The sequence below is a fragment of the Danio aesculapii genome, chromosome 6 (assembly GCF_903798145.1).
Source record: "Danio aesculapii chromosome 6, fDanAes4.1, whole genome shotgun sequence".
NCBI classification, from domain to species: Eukaryota; Metazoa; Chordata; class Actinopteri; order Cypriniformes; family Danionidae; genus Danio; species Danio aesculapii.
Genome location: NC_079440.1, coordinates 12,619,106 through 12,631,597, shown reverse-complemented (window position 1 = coordinate 12,631,597; position 12,492 = coordinate 12,619,106). Strand labels below are relative to the sequence as shown.

Below are 12,492 nucleotides of genomic sequence, written 5' to 3'. Positions count from 1 at the left end.
GGGTTCAACCCAGCTACCTTCTTTCTGTAAGGCAACAGCACTACCTACTGCGGCACTGCGTCTCCCTATTTATTATTTTCTGTCTAGTAATTCATATGCAGTATGTAACGGGTAACTGGAGAACACAGGATGCTGAGAGGGCTAAATATAGAAACATTATCAAGTGATGTTATTATCAGGCCATTACATGCGTGTGCTTGTGTTACAGTACATACAACATTTACATGCATTAACAACTCTGTTTTTCTCTTTTAGATTTCCATGCAGGCCTGAAAGTGAGATCTGGGAGGAAAACAAAACACCCTTCATATGCAAAGATGGATATTTTTGCTGTCTGTGACCTGCACATCCTGCAGCACCTGGACTAAGAAGCAGCATCTCGGTCTCTGTCCACTACACCCTGTATGCTTTATTAATGATGTGGGAACAGACGCAATGCAGTGATGACCCTTTGTGATAGAAGGGCAATTATAGGAAAGTGAATGCAAATCTCAGTACAGAAGCTCCAGGAAACTTCTAGAAGAGTGCTTCTCAAGCATTTAGACTTAACTTTGTCCATACATTATGTTCAAAGGCTGCTAATTTCTGCTAGAATTATGAGAGGAAAGCAATAGTTATTGAGGGAAAAAGAAATATGATTATTTTTGTTTATTTTTAACTAAACCTTTGGATTATTCAGATTTATTAATAATAGTATTCATATATATTTCCGCCAGTATTTCTTTTACAAATATGTCAAACCTTGACGGCAACCAGTAATAGTCATTAAGGGCAAAATAGGATTTCTTGATTTTTAGGAATATTAATAAAGTTAGGTTAATTTATTGATAAAATTATTCATGTAGATTTTTGCCGTTATTTCTGATATAATAATTTCTATAATATTATTTATTGATTGATTGTATTAATAATGTAAATATCAATTGTATTAGTAATAATAACACATTCACATACATCTCAAATTTCTGATCTAGATTGTTTCTGATCTCAAATGTCTGATCTAGAATGTTTCTGATCTTAAATTTCTGATCTAGATTGTTTCTGATCTCAAATTTCTGATCTAGAATGTTTCTGATCTAGAATGTTTTTGATCTCGATTTTTCTGATCTAGAATATTTCTGATCTCGAATTTTTGATCTCAGATTTCTGATCTAGAATATTTCTGATCTCAAATGTTTCTGATCTCGATTTTCTGATCTAGAATATTTCTGATCTCAAATGTTTCAGATCCCGATTTTCTGATCTAGAATAATTCTGATCTCAAATTTCTGATCTAGAATATTTTTGATCTCAGATTTCTGATCTAGAATATTTCTGATCTCGAATGTTTCTTATCTCGATTTTCTGATCTAGAATAATTCTGATCTAGAATGTTTTTGATCTCGATTTTTCTGATCTAGAATATTTCTGATCTCAAATTTTTGATCTCAAATTTCTGATCTAGAATGTTTCTGATCTCGAATTTTTGATCTCAGATTTCTGATCTAGAATATTTCTGATCTCGAATGTTTCTTATCTCGATTTTCTGATCTAGAATAATTCTGATCTAGAATGTTTTTGATCTCGATTTTTCTGATCTAGAATATTTCAGATCTCAAATTTTTGATCTCAAATTTCTGATCTAGAATGTTTCTGATCTCGAATTTTTGATCTCAGATTTCTGATCTAGAATATTTCTGATCTCGAATGTTTCTGATCTCGATTTTCTGATCTAGAATATTTCTGATCTAGAATGTTTTTGATCTCGAATTTCTGATCTAGAATGTAAATTTTTGTAAAAATGAAAAGAAAGCTCATTCAATCCTTTATTACTAACTGCAAAAAATTGATTACCATTTAAAATGAAAACACAGATTAATGTTTGTGTGTCCTGTACAAAGGCTTTTCAAAACTAAACGTTCACTGATGCCAAAAGATGGATGGTTTCTGCCCAGCAAAGCGATGCTTGCACAATAACTGCACGTGATTGGCCTGCGGGCTGAATGCGTGTGATTGACGGGTGATCCAGCCACTGACGAGATGCCATCAAAGGTGTCATGCCTTTATCTGCTGACTGTGGTCTGCTGGGCCAGTGCACTCTGGTATCTCAGTGGCTCACGGCCTTCGACCGCATACGTTGGCCAAATGACCTTCATCCGAAAGCCACTCCTGAGGTTCTCGAAAAACGACACTTTCAGCAATATCCGCACACGCACTCTGAATCCCCACAATTTCAAGTTCCTCATCAACGAGCCCAAGAAATGTGAAAGCACAACACCCTTCCTCATTCTCCTCATCAGCACCAACCACAAGGAGTTCGATGCGCGCCAGGCCATCCGGGAGACTTGGGGAGATGAAAACATCTTTAGCAACGTTCACATTTTGACGCTGTTTCTTCTGGGCTACAGCACCGAACCGGTGCTCAATCAAATGGTGGAACAAGAGAGCCAGATCTTTCACGACATCCTGGTGGAGGACTTTGTGGATTCCTATCACAACTTGACCCTGAAGACTCTCATGGGAATGCGGTGGGTGTCTTTGTTTTGCCCCAATGCGCAGTACGTCATGAAAACCGACAGTGATATATTTGTCAATATGGACAATTTAGTGTTCAACCTGCTGAGACCCAACGCCAAACCAAGACGCCGCTTTTTCACAGGTCACGTGATAAACGGAGGACCCATACGTGATGTCCACAGCAAGTGGTTTATGTCCAGAGAGCTTTACCCTGATAGCAGGTACCCACCGTTCTGCTCGGGCACCGGATATGTGTATTCTGGAGACATGGCGGAGTTGCTCTACAAGACATCTCTTCATACAAGACTCCTTCATCTGGAGGACGTGTATGTGGGACTGTGCCTGCGCAAACTAGGCATTCAGCCCTTCCAGAATAATGGATTCAATCATTGGAAGATGACCTACAGCCTCTGCCGGTACCGCAAAGTGTTGACTGTACATCAGATCTCACCAGAGGAGATATTACGAATATGGAACGATATGTCCAATAAAAAGCATCTCAAATGCTAATATATATTTAAGGAATTTGTTGTTGAAACCTGAGCCAATGTCTGATCCTAAAGACTTGTTTATGTATTGGTATTAAAGGGTTTATTCGTCCGCAAAATGAAAATGATTCCACATGTTGTTCCAAACACATAAGAAATGCGTTCATCTTTGAAATGCAGAGGTCTCTGCCTCTTCAGAATGTTTATTTATTCATTCATTCATTTTCATCCGCTTGTCCGGGGCCAGGTTGCGGAGGCAGCAGTCTTAGGAGAGAACCCCAGACTTTCCTCTCCCCAGACACTTCCTTCAGCTCCTCCGGGGGGATCTCGAGGTTTTCCCAGACCAGCCGGGAGACATAGTCCCTCCAGCGTGTCCTGGGTCTTCCTCGAGGCCTCCTCCCAGTGGGACATGCCTGGAACACCTCCTTAGGTAGACATCCAGGAGGCATCCCAAACAGATGCCCAAGCCACTTCAGCTGACTTCTCTCGATGTGGAGGAGCTCCTGATGGGTGACAGAGCTCCTTACCCTCTCTAAAGGGTGCGCCCTGCCACCCTACGAAGGAAACTCATTTCAGGCGCTTGTATCCGAGATCTTGTTATTTCGGTCATGACCCAAAGCTCATGACCATAGGTGAGAGTAGGAACGGTAAATCGAGAGCTTTGCCTTTAGGCTCAGATCTTTTTTTACCACAATGGGCCAGTACATTGACCGCATTACTGCTGCCGCTGCATCAATCCGTTCCATCTTTCCATCACACGTTCCATCCTTCCCTCTCTCGTGAACAAAACCCCAAGATGCTTGAACTCTTCAGAATGTTCCCAATGACAATTTAAAACCAAATTGGTAGCACTTTATTATAGTTGCTACATAAATGATGAATCTCTAAACCTATCTTTGAAGCTAACAGTAACCCATGTAGTTACCACATATAACCAGTTCATTCTTAGGTAATTACTCTGTAGCTACACATGCTGTACAATACAAGAACAAACCTCATGGTTTATTGAACATCAAGCTGAACTTCCATCACCAAATTGAAATGCTGTAGGCCCAATACTAATAACAGATGGCACCCTAAACTCTAATAGTCTTTCCACAAGTGTCTATTTTCATGGCGTTTAGACTGTACAGAAGCCACTTCTTGGCTAAACTGCACATCAAGGGTGCATAGTGGATGAAAAGTGGACAGGTAATTGTAAATGTTCATGGATGTATCTGAGGATGAAAAATGCATCCATAGTCATGGAATGCAGATTGATGAATTATTACTGCAAGTGCACATTAAAGGTGAATCTGAAATGGATCCCTATGCCTACTCTCTTCAAATAGCAGACCTCTTGAAGTGAGTTCTTTGAATGGCATAGGACATGACAATCAAAAGTTCTTTTCATCACCAGACTTCTAGTGGGCTTTCATAAAGAGAGGATTGTTTTCCTTCATTTTAAAAGTCCTACAAATGGTGCTCCATTCCCAATGTACCCTTCAAGGGTATAAAAGAAGCTGTGTGGAATTGGAATTCACCTTAAGTTTGGCTTAAAAGAATGGTTCACCCAAGAAAAATGAAATTACTCCATAATTTACTCACTCTCAAATCATCCTTAGTGTGACATCCTCAGTGTGGCAGTGACTTTCTTTTGTCAAATGTTATCCTGCTCTTCTATGTATGATGGTGTTGAGTAGTGGCTGTTTTTTTTTTTTTGTTTGTTTTTTTTACTTCTGAAAGCGTATGACTTAAGACATATTCATAGCAGAAATTCTTGGAATAGACAGTGCAGTTGTCTTATGCTGGTTTCACACCGAAAGCGAAACTAAGTATAGATACTGGGAAACTTCCCCAAATTGTGTTCCACCATGTTTTATGACATGTTCATGAGAGCACAATGAAAACAAATGCAAATCACAACAGAAAAAGCAGAGTATCTTACAGTAATTTTTTTCAAATATCGATATATAAATATAGGCCTATTGGAGGATATACATGTCAGATTTCCTGAATGCAAAGTTCTGCGATGACATGTTCCCATTCACTGTTTGTACAAGTAGTGTCTCAGCAGGCACAGGACATCAACATGACGTCAGATTGACGTTGTACCCCAACACGTTGGGATGTTGTATTTTGTTTGGAAATAAAATCAGGTTAACGTCAATATCTAACCTAAAATCAACCAAATATCAATATCTGATGATGTTGCAGCTTTACGCTGTGTGGACGTCACTTCTATGACGTCTATCAGACATTACATTTTGGTTACTCAACACAATTTCACGGCAATTCGTAACTTTTTTTTTATTTAGTGGCTAATTTTTATGAAATCTACAACCTCATTCGTACAATTTAGTACAATTTGCTTATCCCCAAAGACGGTTGGGTTTAGGGGCAGGGTTGGGTGCCACGCCTTTTTAAAATCTTAAATTTTCGTACGACTGAACTCATACGGATTTGTCTGAATTAGCTACTAAACTGACAAAACGTAAAACAGTTAGGTTTCCTCATGAGATCAGGCTGGGTTGCCAGATCTGATGAATAAATGTCAGTATTTGACGTCAATATGACGTTGGTTTAAAATGTTGGCTCGACATTGGATTTTAGTCACTTTCCAACACAACCTAAAATTGACCAAATATCTATTTCATTTGACGTCGTTATTAGACACCAAAATAACATTGTTCTTAGACGCTGGTTAGACATTGAATTTTGGTCACCTGACATCACAACCTAAATGTAACCTAATATTAACGTCTTATGACATTGTTTGGCTGCTGGGGTGCATACAAAGTCAGTGCAAACACATTTATAGGTTATTTTCAGGAATGCCTGACATATTTGGCCGAAACAATTTCTAATAATTAAAATCTAGTGGAAAATACTTTTTTTTGGTGAAAAACTAGAGGATGGTGCCCCATGTTTGCTGTGAACCCAGCATTATAGTGAAGTCCTCAGATATTTAACTTCTCGTTTTCCACTTTTAATTAGTTACCAGCATTCAATCATCCTTGTTTGTCTATTCTGACCAAAAATTATGCTGCAAATGCGCTTTCTGAAGTTGCTGAGAATTGTCATTTGGTAGCCGCAAGAAGTCAGTAAGTTAACTTTATAATTATTATAATTTATTTATTTTTCTTTCTTTTTTTTCTTTTTTTTTTTACAAAAAATACATCAATCTGCTCCATAAAACATGTGTAACCCCCTGGTATGGTGGGTTACATTTATGATAGATTTAGTGCCTTTGTAAGCTTTGTAAGGGCCTCTACCCAACACCAGTATACAGCATGGAAGAGCCAGGGTGAAAATTTAAAACTACTCTTACTGTGCTTGTCTGAAAGAGGAAAGTCATCTGTTATACACCGAGCATGGCTTAGAGGTGAGTAAATTATAGGGTAATTTTAATTATCATTTTAACTGTTCCTTTAGGTTAGTAATAAAGTTTAATTAGTCTGTACAGAAGACTAGATTGAACCACACAATTCTTATACATTTTTTTTTTTCGAAGGAGGTACAGATATCTAGTAGATTGCATGAAAAGTATCTTTGTGTTCCAAAGATGAACAAAGGTCTTAAGGGTTTGGAACAATATGAAGGCGAGTAAACAATTACAGAATTCTCATTTTTGGTTGATTAAACCAATTCTAGAGCGTTTGTAACCCTCTAAATCTAATAAAAACAGTCTGTATCCTCATGAAGCCGATGTCACTATGCAGAGCAATATGTAAATCTGGACGTACAAGTTAATTGCAATGGTAATGATTTTAAAATGGTGTATTTGGGCCTTACATATTTACAAATATTATTCATAAACCAGGCCGCTGTGAACTGCTTTAGATTAATAGCATCAACATGCAAAGGTACATAATATTATATGAGAAAGAGCAGTATTTACTATTCAAAATGTCTGCATTTATTCTCTATATCCCTCTTGAAATGAATGGTTAATAGATTAACTGATGAGAATGCATATTTATATGTAGTCAAAGCCTTTGAAAAGCAGTAGAGCTCAGTTTTATAACATTAGATAGGAACATTATTTTGCTTTTGTTTGGGTCACAATAGAAACATGCAAAAAAGATGGTATAAACACACATAAACCTTCATTTTGCATGCATTGCACATATTTCTTTTTCCTTTAAGGTGACATTTATTTTAATATTAATGAAAATGTTTATTTTATTGTTATAACATATATATTTTTATATTAATTTACTTGCTTTGATCAAAATATTAACTATTTTTCCACTTCTTTTTTGCCCTTTAAATTAAATAGATATTAAAGTTATTGTATAATTTGTTCATTACACACTTATGTTTCACTTTAACACACTTATGTTTCACTTTAAAGCAACCTGGCTATGCTTCAACCCAATCACCCAAGCATATTATGTATCTACTGCAATATCACCGGGCCAAAAGTATCAACTCTTCACTTTTACAAATAATATGTACTTTGTATTTTTGACAGCCATGTCGAGTGATTGTGCTGCATTGCTGTATATCGAACCATTTGATTGTGTACTGCTGATGGATGAATGAATGAAGCAGGTTTGGAATATAACTGTCTTGTATTGTTATGATATAACATAAATGACATCTATATATATATATATATATATATATATATATATATATATATATATATATATATATATATATATATATATATATATATATATATATATATATATATATATATATATAGCACATACAGTATAAGGGGATGCTGGGACCATGCACTTTATTTTGTATCTGAATTCTCATGGACAGGCTCGTTTTACACTGCTAACTGTACAATTAATAAACATATACACTTTTTATGCTATTTGTGTTATTATTGGTTACACACTTTCATTTGTTAAAGTCAAATCAAAGTTTCTTCATCACTCTGCAGTCCAAGACCGGTTACTCACTGAAGCTAAGCAGGGCTGAGCCTGATCAGTACTTGGACGGTAGATCACTAGGTTGCTGTTGGAAGTGATTGTGGCCCTTTGGGTACATGTCCATTTACAATAAATGCGCTCTATAAATACACATTACATTAAATTACAATTATTTTGTCCAAACTTAAAGGCACAGTATGCAATTTTTGCCATTAGAGGGCGCATATTCACAACAAACATAGATTGTTTTTGGTGTTTCTCTCTTTATTATAAAACCAAATCTTGGAGGTTATATGACATCATTAGCATTGCACAACACAGGATACAATCCGTGTCACTAGCTAAAAATTTCTTTGGATTTGAACATTCCTCGAAACATTGTGTAATGTAAGTATTAGGGCTGTACGATTAATTAAAATTGTATCGAAATCACGATTTTAACATGCGCAATTTTTAAATTGCCTTACAGCATGATTTTCCCGCAGTATGTTATTTTAACCAATCATAACGCAGCTCGCTTAAACAGAGCGCGAGAACAGAAGACTGAGCTTAATGACAAATAGCCTGCACAGAGATGATGAGTTCAGCACACGAGCACTTGGTGCCAAAAAAGTCAACATCTGTGTTGTGGAATTACTTTGAATAGAGGAAGGCTATTGTATCACAGAATCGGGTAATTTCTAAGACTTCTCAGTCACATATCGCATCTAAAAGCGGTTGAAACGCGTGAGGCGCGTCGCTTCCTTCAGCATCCGTTTTCTCAAGGGATGACAAACTAACAAAATATTGCTGCAGGTTCGGTACAAGTTTTATTTATGGAAAAAATTAAAAAGCACTGCAGTGTTTGGGAGATAATTAGTCTACCGAAATGTGTATATTCCATACAAAAAGTATGAAGCTGATTGGTTAGTTCTTGTTACGTGACTTGCTGTGCGCTCGCAGCATGCTGAAAGTAGATATGTTTTCAACTGAGTTTGCATGGAATACGTGCGCGCGTCACTTCAAATATGCATGCAAGCCGTGCGTCTCCATTGGAAATAACGAATTTGTGCTCGCAAATGACGCAATATGTGAACAAACTATTTCACGGCAGCGTCACAAAGTGGTCTATGATCTATAATGCATAGCAAAATAAAAAAAAATCTGGACACATACAAAAGTACACGCAACTACTTCTGACATGTGGTCAAACAAAACATCGGAGCCTTGTGTTTAACAGCTCACACACACACACACAGTAGTCTATTTCCTTTTTTTGCCATAGGTCTGTTCTAGGGACAATTTATTACATCTTTACTAGGGTATTTCTATTTTTTTGCCTTATGTCTTTTTTAGAGACCTGTTACAGGTCTTTGATAAAGATCTATTTGTTTTCCTTTGGAAATATGTTTCAGATCCCCACTGTAAAACCTGTGTGTGTGTGTGTGTGTGTGTCAACGTGATTAAAAAATGGAAATCGCAATATAATTCAAGAAAATCGTGATGGGTTTCTTTGCCCAAATCGCATAACCCTAGTAAGTACACAAGTCAGTGAAATGTATGTAGTACCACTACTCTAGTGGTTTTTGGATATTTTAATGAAGCAAATCTTACCTACTGTGCCTTTAAGATGTTCATTCATTCATTTTCTTTTCGGCTTAGTCCCTTTATTAACCTGGGGTCGCCACAGCGTAATGAACCGCTAACTTATCCAGCATACGTTTCACGCAGCGGATGCCCTTCCAGCTGCAACCCATCTCTGGAAAAACATCCGTACACACTCATTCACACACATACACTACAGACAATTTAGCCTACCCAATTCACCTATACCGCATGTCTTTGGGCTGTGAGGAAAACCGGAGCACCCGGAGGAAACACACGCGAACGCAGGGAGTACATGCACACTCCACACAAAAACGCCAACTGACCCAGCCAAGGCACAAACCAGCGACCTTCTTGCGGTGAGGCGACAGCACTACCTACTGCGCCACTGCGTCACCCTTTACTAATCACAGTGGAATGAACCGCCAACTTATCCAGCGTATGCTTTATGCAGCGGATGACCTTCCAGCCGCAACCCATCACTGGTAAACATCCATACACACTCATACACTACGGACAATTTAGCTTAGCCAATTCACCATATGCCACATGTCTTTGGACTGTGGAGGAAACCGGAGCACCCGGAGGAAACCCACGCAAATACAGGGAGAACATGCAAACTCCACACAGAAATGCCAATTGATTGTGCTACCCACTGCACCACCGTGCTGCCGCCTTTAAAATGTTTTATCAGGTAATATGTTCAACATTACAGACTCATGTTGGCCAAAAAAGCCAAATCACCCTTGTAATCTACAAATTGTCCAATCTCAGAGAAGTGAGAGAGATTAATTTGAAATAATCTGATTTACTGTAGTAAGACTGTGCTGTATGAAATTGTATTCAGAATTTGACTAATGTTCTTCTGCGTACTGCATTCATTTTTGTATACTGGCTTCCATATTCTGCCAGATATTCAATTCAATTCATCTTTATTTCTATAGCACTATTACAATGTAGATTGTGTCAAAGTAGCTTAACGTAGAAGTTCTAGTAAATTGAAACTGTGTGAGTCCAGTTTTCAGAGTTGAAGTTCAGTTTAGTTCAATTTAGTGTGGTTTAATTTCCACTGCTGAAAGTCCAAACAGTGAAGAGCAAATCCATCGATGCGCAGCTCCACAAGTCCTAAACCAAGTAAGCCAGTGGCGAGGAACAAACTTCACCAAATGGAGGCTGGCCCACGGGATCAATGGGCGGTGACCCATCTGTCACTGGGGTCTTTCAGCAATCAATCTCATGCTCTCAAGTCCTCCATGACTGCCACAGAATCTGCTCAGGATACGGCCTGGTCCAGGATTATGGATATCTCTAGAAGTCCTCTATAGTTTGCATCATGTATAACAAAAGTAAGTTTATCTTAAAGGGGTAGTTTATTCATTCATTCATTTTCTTTTCGGCTTAGTCTGTTTATTAATGAGGGGTTGCCACAGCGGAATGAACCGCCAACTTATCCATGTTTTACACAGCGGATGCACTTATAGAGCACCTGGAGGAAACCCACGCCAACACGGGGAGAACATGCAAACTCCACACAGAAATGCCAACTGACCCAGCCGGGGCTCGAACCAGCGACCTTCTTGCTGTAAGGCGATAGTGCTACCCACTGCGCCACCGTGTCGCCCAGGGGTAGTTTACCCAGTGACAGTTGCTGTTATCTAAAGGTAATAATGTTGTAAATAATGTTTGGTTTCCTACACAGACTTAAGGTCTTTGCACACTGAAGTCTGAAATTTTCGTATGCGGTTTTTTTCATATTCACATGCGAAAATTTTGTCACGTAAAAACCTTGCAGAGTCTGATGCATATCAATTAAACCATTACGAAAAAAACGAAAAACATTTCGGACCATTTCGGTCAGTTGTAGCAGTGATTCATTGTTCTCTCTCATTTCCAAAGTAGAAAAGAAAGAGGAATAGGCTACATAGTGTATTCATCCAATGCTGCATTGAGGAAGGTGAATTCAGCTCATTATCTAATAACTGCGCTACGATTATGCCAAAATGCAAAGTTTATTTCAGTAAATCAGTGGAATTTTGATACATTGTCTGTGATACTTCACACATTCACAAATGTAAACAAATCCTGAACAGAGACTGGCAGTACCTATAGACATTATAATAGATGGTGGCCATGTTGACGTCAAAACAACGGACCGAAAGCAGACCATGCCTTCTATTATAATGTCTCAATCTGTAGCTTAAATGACGGCATTCTGTATTTTGCCGGTCACTTGTTCAGTGGCTCTAAACTGTCAAAACACCTCTCAAAGTGCTTTTTCGGATGCAGAAAGCGGAAAAAAAATCAAACGCGGTTCAAATTTTTTTTATGACGGATGAAAGTTTCAGAGGCAGTGTGTCTATATGATTTACACAACGTGAGATCAAATTTATTTTTTATCATGCGAAAATTACGGACGCAAATTTTGAATGCAGTGTGTAATAACCTTTATGGTTTTGCTTCCTACTATCTTAACCGATGGATAGACAAACCACTGAAGTCACATGGAATATTTTGACAATGTTTTTGAATCCTTTTCTGAACACTGAACACCTCAGGACTGTTGCTGTCTATGGAGGATGAGGGAGCTCTCAGACTTTGTTCATGTTCAGAAGATGAATGAACTAAAGGTAAGTAATAACAGAAGTTACATGTTTTGGATGAACTAATTAATCCTTTAACTTGCGTATTGTGAATCTTCAAGTACCACAGTTATAGTTCAAAATCATCTTTAATGTTCTCCTGAAACAAAAAAAAAATCTGTTACATCTTGAATGACCTGAGAATAAGTATTAACAGCAATTTTTCATTTTTGGGTGAACAATCTCTTTAAAGAAAAAAAAACACATTTATTGCACAAAATGAAAAGTTTTACATGCAATGCTGAGTCAAACAGACGGCAAACAAAGGTTAAAATTGGCAACCAACTTCGAATATGCTTGGAAATTATGTGAAATTCTAATTTGCATGGGTCTCTACTGAAATAACTAGATTCTGTCTCTTAAAAAATGCCTAAAAAAAAAACTATTTCAGCAACAATTGCCAACTAATTATAT

General features: G+C 37.7%; 1 protein-coding gene across 1 annotated transcript; it reads left to right on the top strand.

Moving 5' to 3' along the window:
• The first annotated feature begins 1,707 nt into the window (after positions 1-1,707).
• b3galt1a (UDP-Gal:betaGlcNAc beta 1,3-galactosyltransferase, polypeptide 1a) lies at positions 1,708-5,126 on the top strand. Its single transcript, XM_056459560.1, has one exon. It carries the CDS (start codon positions 2,020-2,022, stop codon positions 3,004-3,006), a length of 987 nt encoding a protein of 328 aa, XP_056315535.1. The 5' UTR covers positions 1,708-2,019; the 3' UTR covers positions 3,007-5,126.
• The last annotated feature ends 7,366 nt before the right edge of the window (positions 5,127-12,492 follow it).